Source organism: Kalmanozyma brasiliensis (genome assembly GCF_000497045.1).
Source record: "Kalmanozyma brasiliensis GHG001 unplaced genomic scaffold PSEUBRA_SCAF17, whole genome shotgun sequence".
Taxonomy (NCBI): domain Eukaryota; kingdom Fungi; phylum Basidiomycota; class Ustilaginomycetes; order Ustilaginales; genus Kalmanozyma; species Kalmanozyma brasiliensis.
Window position 1 is genome coordinate 1 of NW_015961956.1, and position 18,523 is coordinate 18,523.

Sequence of the window (18,523 nt, forward strand, 5' to 3'; positions counted from 1 at the left end):
CCCTAACCCTAACCCTAACCCTAACCCTAACCCTAACCCTAACCCTAACCCTAACCCTAACCCTAACCCTAACCCTAACCCTAACCCTAAGAGAGCGACTAAGTCTTTGCTGTACACCCGCTTGGTGAATCTGGCTCATTTGTAGAGGTCCTTGCGGATCTCCTTTCCTGAGTCCCCACTCTCCTTGCCGCCTGGCGGCTATCCTTTCCTTGTTTGCCATTCTCCCCCATTGGTCCTGACATTAGTGCACGCTTATTGGGGTTGCCCCGTTCCTGCCAACGTGCTCCTGACTTGCAATATCATTGGTCGAGTCGTTACACTTTCTCTCGGGTTCCCATGGTCCGTTTTGCCGTCTGCACCTTATCGAACGCTGTATGCAATGGTCAGGCAATCTGGTTACCGAGTTGCCGTCAACTACTGTGCATTGGCGCCAGCGCTAGTTGCTTGTGTAAACGAGGGTGGTCCCTGGTTATCTTCCTGAGCAATGTCGAACCAATGAGCTTGTTCAACATTTGAGCATGCAGCGGCAAGGTGTTGGTGTCGCCGCAATTCAGCAAACTATTGCTGGGTTTGCCGAGGGTTTGCTTGCGCTAGTCAAACTATAGTCCCCTATAGTCGCCTATCGCTGATGCGTGTTACGTCCTGATATGTTGACAAGTACTGGGCATCTCGGCAAGATTTCCAACAACCCTAACCCGTATTGACTTGCGTCTCTGGTGGCGTTGGTGGCAGTACTGCCTGACAGTGTCGGATACCTTGGTGCTTCCTGAGCGCCACCGCATTCAACACTACCTGACCGCAGCTGCATGCCACCAGACCAGAAGCTGCTGCTGCATCTTGTGTAACGTGAACTCCAGCATGCGCCTTCCGGATGTGGTTGGTGATGTTGGTGATGGCGTAGCTGAAGGAGCACACAGGACAGTTGACAGAGGTCATCTTGACGTTTGCATGGTAGATGAGAGATCAGCAGCCGTTCAGCAAGCTTCCATTTGTATCAGCCGTCTTCCAGTTTGAAGCTGACCGTCTTGCTGATCTGTAACGGACCGTCTTGCCTTTGTAGCAGACTGTCTTGCTGCTTGTATCAGACCGTCTCCTGGACGGTGCCGTTTGCCCAGCATTGGAAATTGCCAGGAAATTGCAAGACAAATACAATGCGTCTCCAAATTTGTAGCTGACCGTCTCCCTGCCAATTCAATTTTCTGACTTGAAATTTCAATTGGACCGTCTTGCCAGGCCACTGACGCGCCAACATCATTCCACCGTTGCCATAAAAACCCTAAGGCTCTGCGTGGAGCAGTGATGTGCTGGGATAAGTGCAGCAAGATTGCCGGACACAGTGTGCTCAAGAGAGCAGACATGGGAGCGGCAGCTTGGGGATAAAAACAGAGCCTGGCAAGCCGTTTATCTTCCTCAGACTCACACTCAGCGTTCACCATCTCTTCTTCTGAGAGATCTCTTCAAGAGCCGCACACACTTGGCGTTTGCCTTCTCTGCTTCTCCGAGACCTCTTCAAGATCCTCACACACACCAGCGTTTGCCATCTTCTGCTTCTCTGAGATCTCTTCAAGAGCCTCATCGTCATGGTTTGCACCAAGCTTCTCCCTTGTTGTTCCGCACCCGCCATGATGCCCAGTTTGCAGTTGCCGCTTGTGCCCAAGGCCTTGCACATCAACGCTGCCGGTGTCCCTTTGAGCGCAGCTTCATTGCACAAGCGTGGTGGCAAGCCTGCCTCCCATCCTGTCCAGCGGGTCAAGATCACCCATGCCTTGTTGCCTAGCCAGATTGAGACTGGCGTACCTAGGGAGGATTGTGGTGTCCCCAAACACCTTCAGCAGCTCATTGTTGACTTGGCCAGCCAGCCAGAACAAGACGGCAAGTTGTTGTATAGCAGAACCTTGAATTGCAAGACTCAAGACTCAAAGCTCAAAACTCAAAACTCAAAACTCAAAACTCAAAACTCAAGACATTCAAGGCTCACACAGGCGCGCAACAGCGGCCCGGAAGTCGGAAATGATTTTCAAAAAATTTCAGAGGGAAGAGCCAAATTTCGCAAGCAGCAGCAGGAAGGAAAAAGCTTTTCGGGTGAGGCGAGGTGGTCGAGTCTGTGCTTCGTTCTTCTTGCCGTTGCTTCAGCCCTCCATCCATTCTTCGCCGCAGTATACGCAGGCGACCGTTCGCCAGCATCACCACCAACACGACGATAGACATTCTCGTCTGATCGGCTCCGCGAAGATGGCGCCAAAAGGCAAAGGAAAGGGTAAGGGCGCCGAGCTGGTGTTTGACGACAAGGCGCGAGCCGAGTACCTGACCGGGTTTCGCAAGCGCAAGCAGGAGCGCAAGCAAGCTGGTCGCGACTACCTTGCCAAGAAGGCCAAGGAAGAGCAGCTGGTGGCGCGCAAGGAGCTCCGCGACGCACGCAAGGAGAAGGCGGCCGAGAACGTGCGCGAGCAGAGGAAGGCGTTTGGTCTCGAGGCCGAGGGCGAGTCGGATCTCGACGGCGCAGCTGGTTCGGACGACGGAGAGCTCGAAGACGATGCTGCGCCCCAGATCCAGGAGGAGGAGTACGACTCGGACGAGCATCACACGCACGTCGTAGTCGAAGCCTTCGACCCCGAGCAGGAGGCGTTCGACAAGGCCGTCGCGAGCACTTCCACTGCGTCGCCAGCGAGGAAACCCAAGGTCAATGGTGCGTCGTCTACCGCTGCATCGCCCGGTGTCGAGACTCTCCCACCTTCCTCCCGCCGCGTCAACAAAGCTAAGGCCAATGCGAGTCTCTCTCCCCCTCCACCGCCTCCTTGTCTCGGCGAGCTCCTCTTTCAGTGTCCTTCGACGAGCACCGAGCTGACATCTTCTCATTCTGCATCTGCTCTCACAGGCCAAGGCGAAGAAGCGCATCATCCACACCAAGAAGAAGATGTCGCGCAGAAAAGACTCCACATCTCGGGGCTCACGTCCGCCTTCTCGAAAGAGGACCTGATGCGGCGCTTCTCGACCTTTGGGAACGTCGTTGCGCTCGATGGGCTCGGCAAGCGGGATGCGCTCGGGCAATTCCGCCCGTATGCGTATCTCACCCTGCAAGCGCCGCCGCAGCAGATCAAGCGGTGCATGAACCTGCTTTCGGGATCAGTGTGGAAGGGCGCGACGCTGCGCATCGGCGAGGCCAAGCCGGACTACCAGCAGCGGGTCGAGCTCGAGAAGGAAAAGCGTAGACAGGAAGAAGAGGAGCGGGCGAGCCGGAAGAAGCCGAAGCGCCTGCCGCCAGGCATGGGTGTCGAGAGCAGCAACATGGAGCCTGTAGACGAGGCTGCGGTTGAGAATGGGCTGGCGTGGGGCTGGAAGCGTACGCCCGCAGGACATCTGGTTCGTCCACTGCGTATGCGACCTGCCCATCCACTGCCTAAGCCGTCGCGCGCATCAACTCTGGCAAGCGTCAATGCGACGCAGGAAGAGGAGGATGAAGCGCCATCCAGCAGCAGACCGCCACGTGTCAACCCCAGAGTTCCATCAAAGGCACATCGAATCACGATCGATCCGACGAGATACGGTGCGGTCCATCTGTCCGGTCCGCTGCTCGAGTCGCTCGCTGCCGAGACGGGCGCATCCACCGATGCTTTCGACGTGACCTCGCTCGGACCAGGCGAGTGGCATTGCGAAGAGATCGAGGACGACGAAGTCGAGTCCGCGTCGACAAAAGATCACCGCCTGGTGCGATGGCAATACACAGCAAAGGACGGCAAGATCCTGCACGAAGAGTTCACCAAGATCCCCATCCGTGTCGTCGCCGCATCGTCCGCAACTGCAAGCAACGAGGAGGACGTCATGGCGCAGCTCGATTTCGATCAATACTCGGACGCTGGCAGTGACGACCTCTTTTCTGGATTCACGTCGTCGATCGCCCCAGCAAAGCCCCAGATCGAGTCGAAAGCGCCGAAGAACGCTCCCAGAGACGCAGTGGTGGACTCGGCCGACATCGACGACCTCTTTGCCGATCTGCCGGCGTCATCTGTGCAAGCGACGAGCATCGACGATTTGTTCTCGGATCTGCCGTTCGCACCGACGCCCGCGAAGCAACTCAAGCGAGCCAAGGTGGACAAGGTGGTTTCGACGCCAACGCCGTCCAAGGTCAAAGGGTCATTCGTCCCCGGTCTGGACCCGGAAGAGGCCGAGTTCTCGGACGGCTACGATGAAGTCGTCGCAGCAGGGGCAGCGCAGAGCAAGCAGGTGGTCAACGCCGCGGAAGAGCGACAAAAGACGCTTGCTTTGCTCGGCCAGATGTTTGGGTCTGGATCGGACGACGAGGTGTCTCAAGTCGATGTTGCGGATCTTCGAGATGAGGATGTTGAGGAAGAGGAGAGTGACTCGGTGTCAAGCGAGGAGGCTGATTCGGAGTCGGAGAGCGATGCAGGCGTTGTCGAGGCGGACGCTGTCGAAGAATCTTCGTCGAGCTCCAGCTCGAGCTCGAGCGAGGACAGCGAGGACAGCGAGTCTGACGAGGCCGAGTCGCCCATCGCAGAATCCGCTCCAGAAGCTCAGCGCGTGGGCATCGTCGATTCGCAGCCAGACGAGCAGCCGGATGAGCAGATGGAGGTCGCCTCCGCTCCTGCCTCCGAAGCCTCCGCTCCTGCGATCGACGCAAAGTCTCGCCGCGCCGCCTTCCTCTCGTCCCTTTCCGCGCCCTCCTCTGCATCTGCAACAGGGAGCTTCGTTCCCATTGCGCGGTTCGATCCGGGTACACGCACTGCACCTGCCATTGACGAAACCCCTACTATCCCGCCAGCCGAGGAAGCGCCATCAGCACCGACACCCGTCCTCCCTGCAGCAGCACCCGAAGGCACACGCGTATCCATGTCGACCCTGAAACAGATGTTCCGACCGCAAGAGCCCACTGTCGACACCGGGTTCAGCTTTGGGCTTGGTGCCGACGACAACGGCGATGCCGGTGCAGGCTTTTCACTGATGGACTCGTTGGGGTTGGAGTTCGAGCTGGAGGACGAACCCGAGGTTGAAGAACCGCTGCCGAGAGGTACTTCGGGGTGGGGAGCGCATCGGATCCAGCAACCACCCACGTCAGTGTCGATGCAGGAGCAGGAGGTGCGGCCTAAGAAACACGCCCATTTCTTCCCCTCTTCGTCGACTGACGCGTGGAACGGCGCGGACAGCCAAGGTTCGGTGCAACGCTGGTTGAAGCCTAGATCGGAAGAGGAGAGGGAGAGAGACTGGGCCAGGTACAAGGAGACTCTGACGGCAGTGGTCAAGAAACGACACAGAGAGGCGGCGAGGAAGCACAAGCGCGGGTTCAGGAGTCAGCCCCGCCAAGAGCAGGGGAAGGTCGACGGTCGCGTTTGAGAGGGGGTTGGTGTCGAACAGTGATACCGCTTCGAAAACGTCTTGATCTTGTTCGCTGTGATGTGTGATGGTCGTGTCGCCGAGGCCGGTAGATGTCGCGTTTGAGTCGTGTGCAACATCAGGCCGTCACAGGGTTTCACGAGCTTCGTTGCGCAAGATTGGGATGGAGGTGAATTGGTATGATTGGGAAAGTGGTATGAATGCGGGTTGGGGGAATCACGAGTTGTATACAGCGGATGAGGGGGCTACATTGGGTCTCTAATGGACGCGAGGGTATGGATAGGAGAGAGTTCTACGGAGTGAGACCAGCTCGAAGATGAGCAGACCAGCTGCGTTGCGAGGAAACCAGGTTGATCAACACGATGGTCCGCAGCACCAGTCTGCGAGGCTGATCGTGGAGACCATGGACTCGGGTGCTCAAGGCTGCTGTTGGCGTCGGGCGACTGCCGCGTGACGGCGGTAGTTGGCGCGTGCTGCGAGGAGCGAGCCAGAGGGAGCGCGACGACGCTTCATGCGGCAAGCGGTGCCCTTGGCAGCGTGGTTTTTGTGCGAGGGAGTGGCAGCGTGCGAGCCGCCAGAGCTGCCGTTGCTGGAGTTGCCGTTGCCAGAGTTGCCCGAGGAGCTGCCCGTCGATCCAGAAGCAGGCGCGGGGGAGGCCTTGGGCGTGTCGTTGTTGACAGTGTTGGACGAGCCCGAGCTGGGAGCAGCAGCAGCAGCCGAACTGGTGGTGGACGTGGATGCGGCGGAAGAGCTCGAAGACGAGGCGACGGGCGACGAGCCAGTGGAAGTCGCGGCGGACGCCGTGTCGCGGGAGTTGCCTCCCCCAAAGTCGAGATCCATGCACTGGTAGAAGGCGTTGACCGTGTTGTCGACGGTCCAGACCGCATACACGACGTGGTAGCCCGAACGCGACGGCATCTTGCTGGAGAGGTCGTGGCTCATGCTGGCAGACGGCGGCTTGCCGTACATGGGTACCGTAAGGAAGGGCTCCGACTCGAAATCGCTTGCCGAGAGACCCTGGCTAGTGGCCGAGTTCCAGGTGGGCTTGGTGATGTAGTACTTGAAGTCGGTGGTGGCGTGCTGAGCGGTGAAGGTCCAGGTGAAGGAGCGGACATCGCTGGCCTGGGTCTTGGGCCAGACGCTAGCGCCCTGACGATCGAGCTCGGAGAACTGACTGAGACCGGCGGAGCAGAGCTTGCCGTTGCTGCTGCGAGCGAAAGGAAGGCCCTTGGCGGCTTCGACGGATTGAGGTTCGTACTGGATTTCGCCGCAATTCTTCGCCTGACCGGTCTTGCACATGTAGGAGCGCGAGGCGGGCGAGTTGATGAAGCCGTGAGCGTGTACCGAGCCTACCAGAAGCTGAGAGAGGGCCGCGACCAGCGCGATGAGTTGAAAGAGAGAAAGCGACATGATGGCGAATCGAAAAGAAGGAGGTGAGAAAGGGGACCTGCCCGTGTAGTTGAAGAGAGACGAGGGGAGAAAGGTTGGAAGGTGTCTACGAAGCGATGATGATGGAGGAAGACAGGATGGATGGAGGACGAGGAAGAGAGTCGATCTAAGAGAGATGAGCGCGTTGGAGTCGAGTTCTTGGCGTGCTCGGGAGCAAAGTGGATGATGAGAGGGCAGTCGGAACGGAAGCCGAAGAGGGCCACCGCCTTTATAATCCTTTCTTGCTCGAGCGCATACAATCACAATTGTCCTGCGAGAACCACTCGCCACTCTTTCAGCCACAGCTCACGCTCTCTCGGGCCTTTCGCCGCAGCTGCTGCCGCAGCTCTAAGGATGCCGCCTCACACCTGAAGCAGGACAAGGTTCTGCCGACGGCTGAGTCAAATTCTGGGGTGCTTGCTCCAAGCGCAGTGTGACGGACGATGAGGAGCCAAGTGACACGACCCCAGTTTTGGGTCAGCCTACGGTCGCTTGCAGCAGACAGAGACCGCAGGATGTGATCTTAGAGAGGAAAGATAACAGAGTTTGCTGCTCCCCATCCCAGTGTGCTGCTGCAAAGGGCTGGCAAACTTCAGAAGCGCCCCCCCTTGATACACGAACCACAGACGCAGCGCAAGGCGAGGCGCAGCGTCGCTCTTCGGAAGAGCCGTTTCCGACTGTAGCCAGACAGGCAGAGTGGCTGGCAATGCAGCTGTGCTTGTCCATTGCTGTCGATTCAAGTGATGCCTGCGCCAACCCCTTCTTCTCTAAAGTCACGTCCCTTTGTTCCGCTCGTCAAAGCGTTGGGCGGGCTGCAGACGACACTCGAGACTGTGGAATTGCAGATGAAGCGAGCGGGAACTGCACTTCGAGTTGTCCTTCCAGGGCTCGAGCATACAGCCCGCATTGCGGTTCAGAAAGGCCGTCTCTTTCGTCCAGGAGGAGGAGGCGAACGTCGAGGTCTCCGGCTTTGCCAAGGAGCGGAGAAGAAATGGGCTCGGCAATGCCAAAATTGTGACAGCTGGAAAAAGATCAAGCGAGACAAGAGCGCAAGGGTCTGCAGCCTTTTCTTTGTGTGCAAGACGCGTGCGCTTGACGTGACGTCTGTGATGCACTTGCGCAGTGTCTCTTTGTTAAGCGCTTCTGCGTAAGTGAAGTGGCTCGCATGATGAAGCGTGCATGCATGCAACACCGAAGTGTGCGTTGCTCTGCCCAAGCGCCGTTCTTGCAGGGTCTTTCGCTTCTTCCGAAGGCGGCTGACGAATTTCATCGCCCACGCTTCTCAGAGCTTTGTGAAGCGCATACATCGACTCAAACTCAGCTTCTAGGAATGGCTCAATTGGAGGAGCGTCGAGTCAGAGCCAATCAAAGCAAAGAGACGTCACATCCCAACACTGTGGAAGTTGGGCTTGTTCGGTCAAAGGGCAAAAACCGAGACGACACGCACGAGTGGATGATTGTCCTAGAAGCAAGCCTGGAGAGGCGACAGCTCATCTGCGTCTTCTCCCCGCCTGATCTGAGGAACCCCGATTAGATCTCCAAAATTCACCGTCCCATCGCTTCGATGGCGGAGGAGCCCATCGGACCGCTGTTGACCCAGACAACCCACATCTCGAGCGCACTCGATCTCCGTTCGTGTGGACAAAGAGCGGTTCTCGCTGAGTTTGACGACGAGCTATACTCCTAATGTTTGGACGGTGGCTCCGGCGCAGTGTTGGTCGACTTCCACTCCTGCACCGCCTTGTCTGCTGCCCTGAACGCCTCCATACCCGCTGGCATGCCCACGTACGTCGCCACCTGAAGCAGGCACTCCTGGATCTCGGTCTCGGTGACGCCGTTGTTGAGCGCGCCTCGCACGTGCGTTGCCAGTTCGGTCGACTTGCCCAGCGCCGCCAGCATGCCGAGGTTGAGAATGCTTCGATCGCGTCGAGCCAGGCCGGGTCGGGACCAAATGCCACCCCAGGCGTATTCGGTCGCGAGCTGCTGCATCGGCATTGTGAAGGAGCTCGCGTTGGCCAAGCTGCGGTTGACGTATTCCTCGCCGACTACCTGACGGCGGATCGAGTCGCCCGTCGAGTGAAGGACTTTGTGCAGCTCGTCCCATTCTGCTGTGCGCCCTGACGAGGGCGTGGACGAGGTGCCGGCGCTGGGATGGTTCGAAGAAGACATGATTCCCGATGCGACGATGGTGACGTTCGTTGTAAGAGCCGGGTCGTGCTACGAAAGAAGATCGACGATGGAGGCGGCAACTCGGCAGCCGATTACAGCCGGCTCTTCCAAGACGCGCTTTCACTCGGCTCAGATTCAGGGTCCAGCATGCGCGCTTTCTGCACACGGTCCAGCTCAACATGACTCGCAATTAGCATCAATGGCATCGTCTACACGCTACACACGCGTCGCCATCCCGAGCCCGTTCTTGAAGGGCATCGCAGCAACGTACCAGCCTTTAGACTCGAGATACTCTCGCAACTTTGCGTACGTGCCGATCTCGATACCGGTGAGCCAGTTGTCGATGAAGATGACGGCGTCCTGCTTGAGCGACGGCTCGAGCAGCTTGAATGTAGGTAGGGCCACTGCGCGATCAAAATAGACGATAGCAGAGATGAGTATCAGCGCGATCTTAACGACGGCGCATGAACGGAGGTCTTGACTCACTCTCTGCCCAGATATCGAACAGCACAGCGTCGAGACTGTCTGCCTCGATGTTGGCCCTCTCGGTCAGCTCGAGGATGTCGCCCTTGAGCATGGTAAATCCCGGGATGTCGTTGGTGCCCTTCGGCAGCTTCATGGCCTGAGCCAGGTTGCCGATCGCAGCGTCGACCTTGTGCTCCTCCTTCTCGGTGCCCCACACCATCGCCGGCAATCCACCTGGCTTGCCAGCTGCAGCATCAGCCGCCTGCGAAGCGAGCAAGAAGTAGATCGTCGAAACGCCGTACGACGTACCCGCTTCAAAGATGCGTCGCGCCTTCTTGTTGCGCAACACCGCGTAGATCAGCTCCGACTTGTCCTGCTCGAGCGCGACCATCTTGTCCTTGTAGACACTGAAGTCGCGCGCCTGCACATTCTGGTTGTTCAGCGAAGAGATGCCCGTGCCCTGCGCATCTTGCTGCTCGGACAGGGCGTGGAGGTGCGTCACGAGCTGAGCCGCTTCGGGGTGCTCGCGGTACAGGATGGTGGACTTGTACAAGTCAGACATGGTCGATGCTGTTGTGGTAGGAGTGAAGGCTGCAGTCCGTCGAAAGCGATGGTGTCGATTGCATCAGGAGGCTGCAAGACTCGACTCCGACATCGCAAGTGCGGGGAAGGACGGACTGACTTTCTTCCGGAGGCTCAAAGTTGGTCCTCCTTGACCCGGCGGTGACGGTGCTCGAATTTGACCGCGAATTTGACCGGTGCTTTCGCCGAAGACTCTAAGACGCAGCGAAATTTTGACAGGTGCTCACCTGTGCCCGCGTTGACTCACAGTGTTGGTCTCGAGAGGTCGTGTCCTCCTAGCCTCGTGACTCGACTATCTTTCGGATCGACGCCGTCAACACCAGCATGTCGTTACAGTCCGGTGCCAGCTCGAGCCGGGCGGCTCTTGCCCCCGGTGGCGCTTCCTCGTCGCGTCTCCAGCAACGCCGTCCTTCGCGATCCTCAAACACCGACGCTTCCGAGGCAAACGACTTTCGAGCACGCATGGCGTCGACACCGCAGTACGCTTCAAACCAAGCCATCGTTGAGGACGACGAAGATGGGCAGGAGCACTACCGGAGCAAACACAGCGACAGCAAAGGATCGAGCGACGACGAGAACCCGCCCACGCCCCCCATCCTCACTGCATCGTACCCACCTTCTCAGCGTCGTCCGTCCACTTCGTCAGCTGGCGACACAGTTGCGCTTGATCTACCGCCAATAGACCGAGGTCCAGCAGCGTGGCGCTTCGTGATATGCGGCTTTGTCATCTGGTCGATGGTGTGGGGCATCGCCTATTCGTACGGAAGCTTCCAGGACTACCACGAGCACAATCCGGAATCCCCATTCTACGGCAACAGCGTCACCAGCATCTCGGCCGTCGGCACTCTCGTCATTGGCTGTCAGCACTTTGTGCCTCTGCTGCTCCGAGGCTTCACCACGACGTATGCACACCTGCATCGCAAGATGGTGATGGTGAGCCTGGTGCTCAGTGCGCTCTCCATCCTGATCGCTTCCTTCTCGACCAACATTGCTATGCTGATCGCGTTCCAAGGCGTGTTCTTCGGCATCACCAGCGGCGTTCTTCTGACACCTGTCGTGCTGTATCTCGGACAGTGGTTCGATAAGAAGAGGGGCTTTGCGACGAGTGCCATCTTCATGGGTTCAGGTGTTGGCGGCGTGGTGTTCCCCCTCGCATTGAACGCTCTGCTGACGTCGGTTGGCTTTGCCTGGACCATGCGCGTCTGGGCGCTCGCTCAGCTGCTGCTCAACGGGACAGCGCTGTACCTTGTCAAGCCACGGATCGAACCCTCGCAGTCTCACAAAGGGCTGCCGTCGTCGAGAAAGGAGCTGCTTCGCGTGCTGCTGCCTGGCGATTTGCGACCCCTGCTGAGCCCAATCGCTATCATCTACTTCGTGGTCATCATGCTCCAAGCATTCGGTTGGTACATTGTCTCGCTGTACATCGCGACGTACGCCACTGCTCTGGGGTTCAATTCGACGATCTCGACTGGGATCCTATCCGCATTCAACGCCTCGGCGATCATCGGGTACCTCGTCACCGGTCCGGCTATCGACCGACTCTCTTTCACCCTGGCAATGTCCGTCTCCTGCGGTCTGTGCTCCATCTTGGCCCTTCTGCTGTTCGGCTTCGCAACATCGCTCCCGCTGGTCCTCGTGTTCGTCCTCACCTTTGGCGCGGTAGGCGGCGGCTTTGGATGCTTCATCACGCCTATCGCGCGCGATGTGGCGGAGAGCACGCGGTCGGACAATGCGCTTCAGTTCTTGTGTTGGATGTTTATTAGGGGCATTGCGGCGGTGGCAGGACCGCTGATCGGGTCCGCGCTGTACAGGCCGGATGTTGTTACGAGGGACGTGAAGGGTGAGTATGGGATCAATGGGTTTAGGGGACTGATTGTGTTTGTGGGCGTGTCAATGGGCTTGGCTAGTGCTGCTGCTTTGGGAGGGTGGTGGTGGCGAAGACGAGGGTGATGGGTTTACGACGGTGATGGATAAGAATGGAACTCAAAGGTTGACTTGTGCACGCAATGCATTACTTCAAGTTCAGATGAAGCTGTGTAGACAATGAGAACGTCATGATGGAGAAGATGCTGAGAAGACGACACGAACAAAAGTAGCAGAAGGCGAGACGCTTCGACACTGAACTTCGCTACGATCCAAGCTGGAACAATGTCGTGCGAGACGACATTGAAGCACTTGCCTTCGATCCGCGCTCCTCTTGTCTCTCTCCCAGCTGCCGCCCACTTTGCGTCTGGGACACTTGTGTGAAAAGGGAGTTTTCCTCGCTGCGCCATTTCATTTCATTTCGATGTGAAGCGACGTGACGCGTACTTCGATCCAGTCACAAGGCAGAAGCGCACTCGTGTGACTTCATAGAAGTAGCTCGTGTGACTACATCGAGGCGTTGTTGGATGTTCTGATGAGCGGGTGGGTCTGTACTGCGCCGAATGCAGTCGAAGTTGGCCAGAGCGATCGACTACGAGCGGCGCAGCTCAATAAATTACTCGACCGAGCAGCTTTTCATCTCTTCACACCGCCACCGTCAACCTCGACAAACTCCATCCGACCGACGAACCTACATCGCCAAACACCCATCTCTCGTCGTTCCCTGACACAAGTTCGAGCGCCTTTTGCCATCGAAACATGGGAAAGCGTCGGAAGCACGTCAAAGTCAAGGCGACTTTCGTCATCGAAGGGCTCGAGGAGGACGTCTCCTTCTCTATACGCCAAGGTAACGCTCTACAGTGCCAGCATCGCCAGCAGGCTTCGTCTCCCAGCACGGGTGACGACCACCATCATGACACGGTCGGTGCGGTGAACGCCAACCCCACCATCATCGACGGCTCTCACGAGGTCGAGACCCAGACGCTGAGCAACATGCTTGTTCCGTCCAGCACTTCGTCTACCATCACTCCAGCTGCGTCGGAGTCACCGGCCGCCACTTCCACCACAGTCCACTCCGTGCGTCCAAAGGCGACTCTTGCCCAAGTGAAAGCATGGCGATGGGACCTGCAGCGAGCCTTCCTTGATAAAGATTCGAACAGTCCGAACGGTCGGAAGCTCAATCCAGATGGCTTTGGGAGAGCGCACGAAGCGCTTCTGCAGATAGGCCGACACGGGATCGGCCTTGCGGATCTGATGGAGTCAAGACTTGGCAAGGTTGTCCGCCACGCCACCGACATCGCGATCACATACGATGGGGACCTCAACTTCGGGCAGCGTATCCGGCCTCTATCCGACAAGCTCACTGCTTTCGTCCAAGCCCGAGCAGCCAGCCTCGCAGTCTTCGAGATGCCAGACGAAGCTGAGCACAATACAATGGACACAAGCACCGAACGTGCTCCTGAGGGTGCCGAGCGCAATGATGTCGTCACTGCGAATGACCAGCAGTCTGCCATTGGGCGTTCCCGCAGCGACGGTGATGGTCTTGTAGCATTCGCTCGAGCCGACGACATTCCCTCTGATCCCGAGGACGGCGACTGCTTACCATCCGAATCTGATTCGGACGAGGATCATCTCATCGACTCGGACGGTGAAGACGGCCTGACTGACTCGGGCGATGAAGGAATTACCATGATCGGTTCGAAAGACGACAAGAGCAATGGTCGTGACTCAATCAAGGAGATCGACAAGCCGGCAACTTCAGACGAATCTTGGGTTGAGGACAATCGCCACGATACGAAGTATGCTCCAGCGGCTCGCCCGGGCACCTATCTGACCGGACCGGAACATAATCGACAACGAATCCTGGTGCCTGTCGGAGTGCGTCGAGCATGGCAGTCGGACTTTCCGACCCTTGACCAGCCCCTTGAGGACGGGATGGTGGAGTCTCCTCAAGCATGCGCCCTCATGGCTTTCAAACGTCTTCGTACAACATACGGCGTTGGCTACGAGAATGACGCAGTCTCTGAACGGAGACCCGGTGTCTCAAAGTGTGATTATTGCTACCTTTTCGGCGTCGATTGCCCCCTCTACTCTGGAGAAACTGAGAGGCGGGTTCGAAGCGTTGTGGACCAGCACTTGAGAGTCATCTACGCTTCCACGGACGCCTCACCTGCAATACTGGACGCCGCCCGTTCCATGGCTCTCTCGCTCGACCGACTCTATCGAACGCCGAAGCGCTGAAGCAGGTCTTCTTGCGCCTGCTTTCCGATCGATGTACTCCCTCCAATACTGTACGTTTCACAAATACTCGCTGCGATGTTCAGCTCTCGCAAATCTCATTTTGTTTGTCTACATGCAGGTCTCCTCGTCTTGTTTATTGAGCAGCCTGATTCCTTCAAAGAGCCGGGCGAGGCCGTAGTGAAAAGATCGAAAGTAGTTAGTCACGCTTTCTGCGATATGGACACGTACGAGGAAGGTCAATTGTCACAGCGACGATGTTCTTTTCGCAATCTCAGGAGCTCGCAACTGGCGCAGTCGCGTGTGGACGACCAAGTCTCGGGCCCGCTGAACGGCGGCTTGGTCCACAAGTGTGCCCACGTCTCTGCCATGTACACTGTGCGGTCGTCGCGACTGGCTCGACGCTACTTGCGACGACCGACAACACGGCTCCCAGTTCGATGCTAAGACAAGTAATGGCCAACCTGTCTCTTTACTGGGCCCAAGGTGTTGGTCAGTCAAGCCGGCGAGATCCCTCGACTCAGATCGACATTCGACGGCCAGAAGCACATCTCACGACACCCGTCTCGACACAACACATCCATGACTCACACCCAAAAAGAGACCACATCGAATGCTGTTCATTCCCATCGATCGCGGCCCAGCATCTCGTGCACTACATCCCCTCCCCAAGCTTCAGCTCCGCGGCCTGATGATCGGCATGATTATCCACCGACTCGACACACCTCCTCACCACCGCTTCGACGATCAGCCTTCCCTTCACGCCCCCGTTCCCAAGCCCATCCTCCGCGTCGGCCCCGTACAGCGTCCTCGCCGCGCGTTCCGACAGCACGCCGAAAGCGCTCATGACCGTCTCGTATCCCGCGTAGGCCCCTGTGCTCGTCACCGGCATCATGTTCGGCGAAGGCGTAGGAGACTCGCTCTCCTCCTCCTGCGTGCTTCCATTTGCCGACTTCTTCGCCCGGGCACGCGCACGCGCCGTCTTGGGCTGGACCGAGTCCGCGACGCGCGTCATCTTCGCCATCATCCGTCGCTCCTGTGCTTCGGTATGCGATAGCGCGCGATCGGCAGCGGCGGCAGCGGTGGCGGCTTCGTGCTCCGCTTCAGCTGCCCGGAGCAGGCGCTTCTCTTCTTTCGAGGGGAGGTAGATCACTGCCGACTGGTCGAGTCCTTGAAGAATGTCCCGTTTGGTTCGGGAGGGAAGACCGACGGTGGACTTGAGTAGGCGACGCTTGGTTTGCGCCGACATGGCCACCTCGTCTTCGATGGTGCTCGCTAGGATGGCCGCGTCGCTAGGGTCGACTGCTGCGACGGATGCGGAGGCGTCTGCGTCGAGTGTGGCGAGCGGAGGCGGGATGAGCTGCTGCTGTGCGATAGAGAAGCGGTAGGACCCAGCTGCGCCATTACCGACGGGATACGCACGCTGATGCTCGCCGAAATGCGTAGCGGTGTGCACGAAAGGTTGCAGCATCTCGACTGCTTCCGCCGGTGAAAGAGCTCGGAGGCTGAGGTCTGATTCGGATGTAGCGAGGCGCGACGTCGCTGGGATTGGGTGTGCAATGCTGCCCTTGATCGTTCTCGCGTCGTTCTCGGTAGCCGCCACCTTCTCCAACGCGAGCACTCGCTGCACATGGCATTCGGTGCCTACCTCTGCTGCCATGAGGGACAGGAGCTTGAGCGAGTCCTTCATCGAGTCTGGGTCGAGGCCGATGAGGGTGCCATCATCCAGTACACCGATCTCATATACGGCCGTGCCACCGCCTTCGAGCAGTCGCCACTTGAGCTGCGTGACGAGACGATCGAAGCGCTCCCTGCTGGGAGGGAGGATCTTGAGCTTGTACTCAAGATTGCCCTTCTGATCCACCTCTGGTGCTATTGGACCGAACGAAGACGGTGGAGTGACGCCACGGAAGTCGCTGTTTGAGGCAGTATTCGCTGTATTGTTGCCATTGACACTGTTGAGCGCGGGAGAGTTGCGCGACCGCGAGGCCATGATGGGATCGAGTCCGACACCTTGCAGTGGTGATGAGGAGTAGGCGACCGTCTCGGAGGCCCTGCGCACTGCCGGGTGAAGGAGAGGCGAGCCTGATGTTTCACGACCGTCGCGCTGCGGAGACGCTTCGAGGCGTCCGTTGCGTGACGAGATCGCTGGTGCAGGCTGCGTATACGCGGGTCGATCGTCCTGAAGCTGCTGATCGATGCTTACGTCCATGTCGAGCGAGAAGAAGCCGTCAGCCTCGTCGCTGATGTCGGAGAGCGCATCGTCACAGGACATATTGAGCAGGTGCAGTTCAGGCAGCTGATGATCCTGCTCCTTGCGATTTCCGGTGCTAGCGAAAAGTCGATGTGCTTCGTCGCCGAACGGCTGATTGGAAGGCGGAGTGGGAGGCGCGGTCGTCGACGCGCTGGTAGATGCCGAAGTAGAGAGACGCGCTGACCAGGGCGAAGGTGTGCGCGGAGAAGTCGATATATGCTCTCCGAACATTGTTGTGCTTTGCCTTTGTTGTCGAGTAGATTCAGAGGCGATGACGAAGGGATATCCTGACAATCATGCTGCGGTATGTGTTGGAGAGAAGACTGCTTGGAGTTTGGCGACCACCTGAAGCGAAAGCGATCCTGCTGTGACCGCAACGGGAGGGACTGAGCCGAGCTTGTTCGGATGCTGAGCCTGTTGAGACGATGTGAGTGAGCGCGGGTGATGGTGACGACGAGAGAGTGAGGATGAGGAGGAGAAGAGCAACCAAATTCGAGTCAGAGGAGCAGCTCCGCTAAGTTGCCGACGCGAGTGAATGCGCTCTGATCCGACTGCGCAGCCGGCTGCTTGAACCCTGGCGGCTCACCCGCATTATTTCATATCACCTGGCGTCGGAAGCAGGCCGTTGAGCGTGAGAATCTGGAGTAAGCAAATCGGGCCATCCGAAGATCGCGATTTGCTGCCACAGCGGCAAGGGCACGTCATGCCGCTCGGCGTGGTTCTGCGTGGCTGTGGTGATTTTCTTCAGCGGCGTGTGACCCGCTCGGATCATCCTCACTCAGCCAAAGGGCGTTCCTATCTTGAAACTTGCCTCCACCTCTTTCTTCCAATCACACTGCATTCGTATCACAAAGCGGTCCTTCCGACCATCATCACGGAGCATCTCAAGGCTGTCACACGCACGCTCTCCTCTACGGTCTTGAAGCCGACAACTCTGCGCGACTCGCTCCTCTGATCAGACCCTGCACCGTCAGCTCGCCGTAGAAGAGCGCTCGCCCATCATGGTAAGTTTGACATCCATCCATTTCTGTCTTCCCCTGCGTCACTCGTGCTCATCCTTGCTTTCCTTGACTTTTACAATGCAGGCACGACCATCAGCATCAACGCCGCACCTCATCTGGGCTGCCGGCCACTTCCTCTGCTTCTTTGCAGGTCTCCGATACCTCGCCGGCACATTGATGTTTGCAACCTCGTCCGGTGGTCTCTCACGATGGTATACGGCCACCTACCTCGGCGCCATCATCTCGTATTGCGTCGTCGTCTACAAGTCGTTCGGCGTCCCTCAGCTCAACAAACCATACATCCAGCGTGCTCTGATGGACGAAAACGTCCAGTACCTCTTCCTCGCCGTCTACTGGTTCATGTCCAAGCCCATCTTCATCACCTTGATTCCCTTCGTCACATTCTCGCTCTTCCACGTGCTCACCTTCCTGCGCACCACCGTCATCCCCATCATCTTCCCCTCCGCCTCGCCCGCGCCGGGTGTCAACCAAGCCGCTGCCGGTGGAGCACCTGCCGCCCAACCCGCCGCACCACCCGCCAAGATCGCCAAATTCGTCCAAGGATGGGTCAAGGCCAACTACGACCCTGCCATGCGCTTCGTCGCGTATGCCGAGGTGGCCATCTTTGCGCGCGTCCTCTTTGGCGCCATACTCTTCCGCAACTCGCTCATGGCTCCGCTCTTCTACGCCCACTTCTTGCGCCTCAGGTTCTACATGAGCTCGTTCACCCGCGCAGCATTCCAGCACGTCAAGAGCGTACTGGATGGATACACGCAGCACCAGAGCTGCCCGCCCGTCGTCAGGAAGGCGTACCTGACCCTGACGGATCTGATCTCGAGGTACGCGAGCTCGGTGCTGTCGGTGCAGAACCCACCGGCGGCGGGGGCGGGACAACCAGCGGCGGGCGCGGCAGCGGCGAATGCGCCTGCTGCTGGTGCGGCAGGTGCTGCGCCAAGGAGGTAGTCGGACCACGCAGGCTGAGCAACGGGTCGCTCACGTGGAAGCAGATCCTCGCATCCCAGCCTTCAGCCTCCACGCTTGCCGTCTTTCGACCTCGACTCACCGAGCCACGCCCAAAATGTCAGGCCCTTTTCAGACACCACCTCGCTCTCGAGATCTCACTCAGCAGGTCAGCTGGACGATCTGTCGACTCGCACTCCTACCTCCCGTCCACACC

General features: G+C 58.3%; 8 protein-coding genes across 8 annotated transcripts; 4 read left to right on the top strand and 4 right to left on the bottom strand.

The window, feature by feature from the left end:
• Positions 1-2,232: 2,232 nt before the first annotated feature.
• On the top strand, positions 2,233-5,346 carry PSEUBRA_002001 (Nucleolar protein 12; the record flags this gene model as incomplete). Its single annotated transcript, XM_059464743.1, has 1 exon — positions 2,233-5,346. One exon carries the CDS (start codon positions 2,233-2,235, stop codon positions 5,344-5,346), a length of 3,114 nt encoding a protein of 1,037 aa, XP_059320766.1.
• Positions 5,347-5,763: 417 nt separating this feature from the next.
• PSEUBRA_002002 (Chitin-binding, domain 3) lies at positions 5,764-6,756 on the bottom strand (the record flags this gene model as incomplete). The annotated part of the gene is made up of 1 exon (XM_016435209.1): positions 5,764-6,756. One exon carries the CDS (start codon positions 6,754-6,756, stop codon positions 5,764-5,766), a length of 993 nt encoding a protein of 330 aa, XP_016293246.1.
• A 1,701-nt stretch (positions 6,757-8,457) lies between these two features.
• Positions 8,458-8,943, bottom strand: PSEUBRA_002003 (Carboxymuconolactone decarboxylase; the record flags this gene model as incomplete). The annotated part of the gene is made up of 1 exon (XM_059464764.1): positions 8,458-8,943. The coding sequence occupies one exon, from the start codon at positions 8,941-8,943 to the stop codon at positions 8,458-8,460; it is 486 nt and encodes a 161-aa protein (XP_059321223.1).
• Positions 8,944-9,159: 216 nt separating this feature from the next.
• On the bottom strand, positions 9,160-9,970 carry PSEUBRA_002004 (uncharacterized protein; the record flags this gene model as incomplete). Its single annotated transcript, XM_016435211.2, has 2 exons — positions 9,160-9,347; positions 9,430-9,970. 2 exons carry the CDS (start codon positions 9,968-9,970, stop codon positions 9,160-9,162), a joined length of 729 nt encoding a protein of 242 aa, XP_016293247.2.
• Positions 9,971-10,314: 344 nt separating this feature from the next.
• On the top strand, positions 10,315-11,940 carry PSEUBRA_002005 (Major facilitator superfamily; the record flags this gene model as incomplete). Its single annotated transcript, XM_016435201.2, has 1 exon — positions 10,315-11,940. The coding sequence occupies one exon, from the start codon at positions 10,315-10,317 to the stop codon at positions 11,938-11,940; it is 1,626 nt and encodes a 541-aa protein (XP_016293248.2).
• Positions 11,941-12,612: 672 nt separating this feature from the next.
• Positions 12,613-14,094, top strand: PSEUBRA_002006 (uncharacterized protein; the record flags this gene model as incomplete). Its single annotated transcript, XM_059464771.1, has 1 exon — positions 12,613-14,094. One exon carries the CDS (start codon positions 12,613-12,615, stop codon positions 14,092-14,094), a length of 1,482 nt encoding a protein of 493 aa, XP_059321224.1.
• Positions 14,095-14,746: 652 nt separating this feature from the next.
• On the bottom strand, positions 14,747-16,576 carry PSEUBRA_002007 (uncharacterized protein; the record flags this gene model as incomplete). Its single annotated transcript, XM_016435213.2, has 1 exon — positions 14,747-16,576. One exon carries the CDS (start codon positions 16,574-16,576, stop codon positions 14,747-14,749), a length of 1,830 nt encoding a protein of 609 aa, XP_016293249.2.
• A 770-nt stretch (positions 16,577-17,346) lies between these two features.
• Positions 17,347-18,309, top strand: PSEUBRA_002008 (uncharacterized protein; the record flags this gene model as incomplete). The annotated part of the gene is made up of 2 exons (XM_016435196.1): positions 17,347-17,349; positions 17,431-18,309. The coding sequence occupies 2 exons, from the start codon at positions 17,347-17,349 to the stop codon at positions 18,307-18,309; spliced, it is 882 nt and encodes a 293-aa protein (XP_016293250.1).
• Positions 18,310-18,523: the final 214 nt, after the last annotated feature.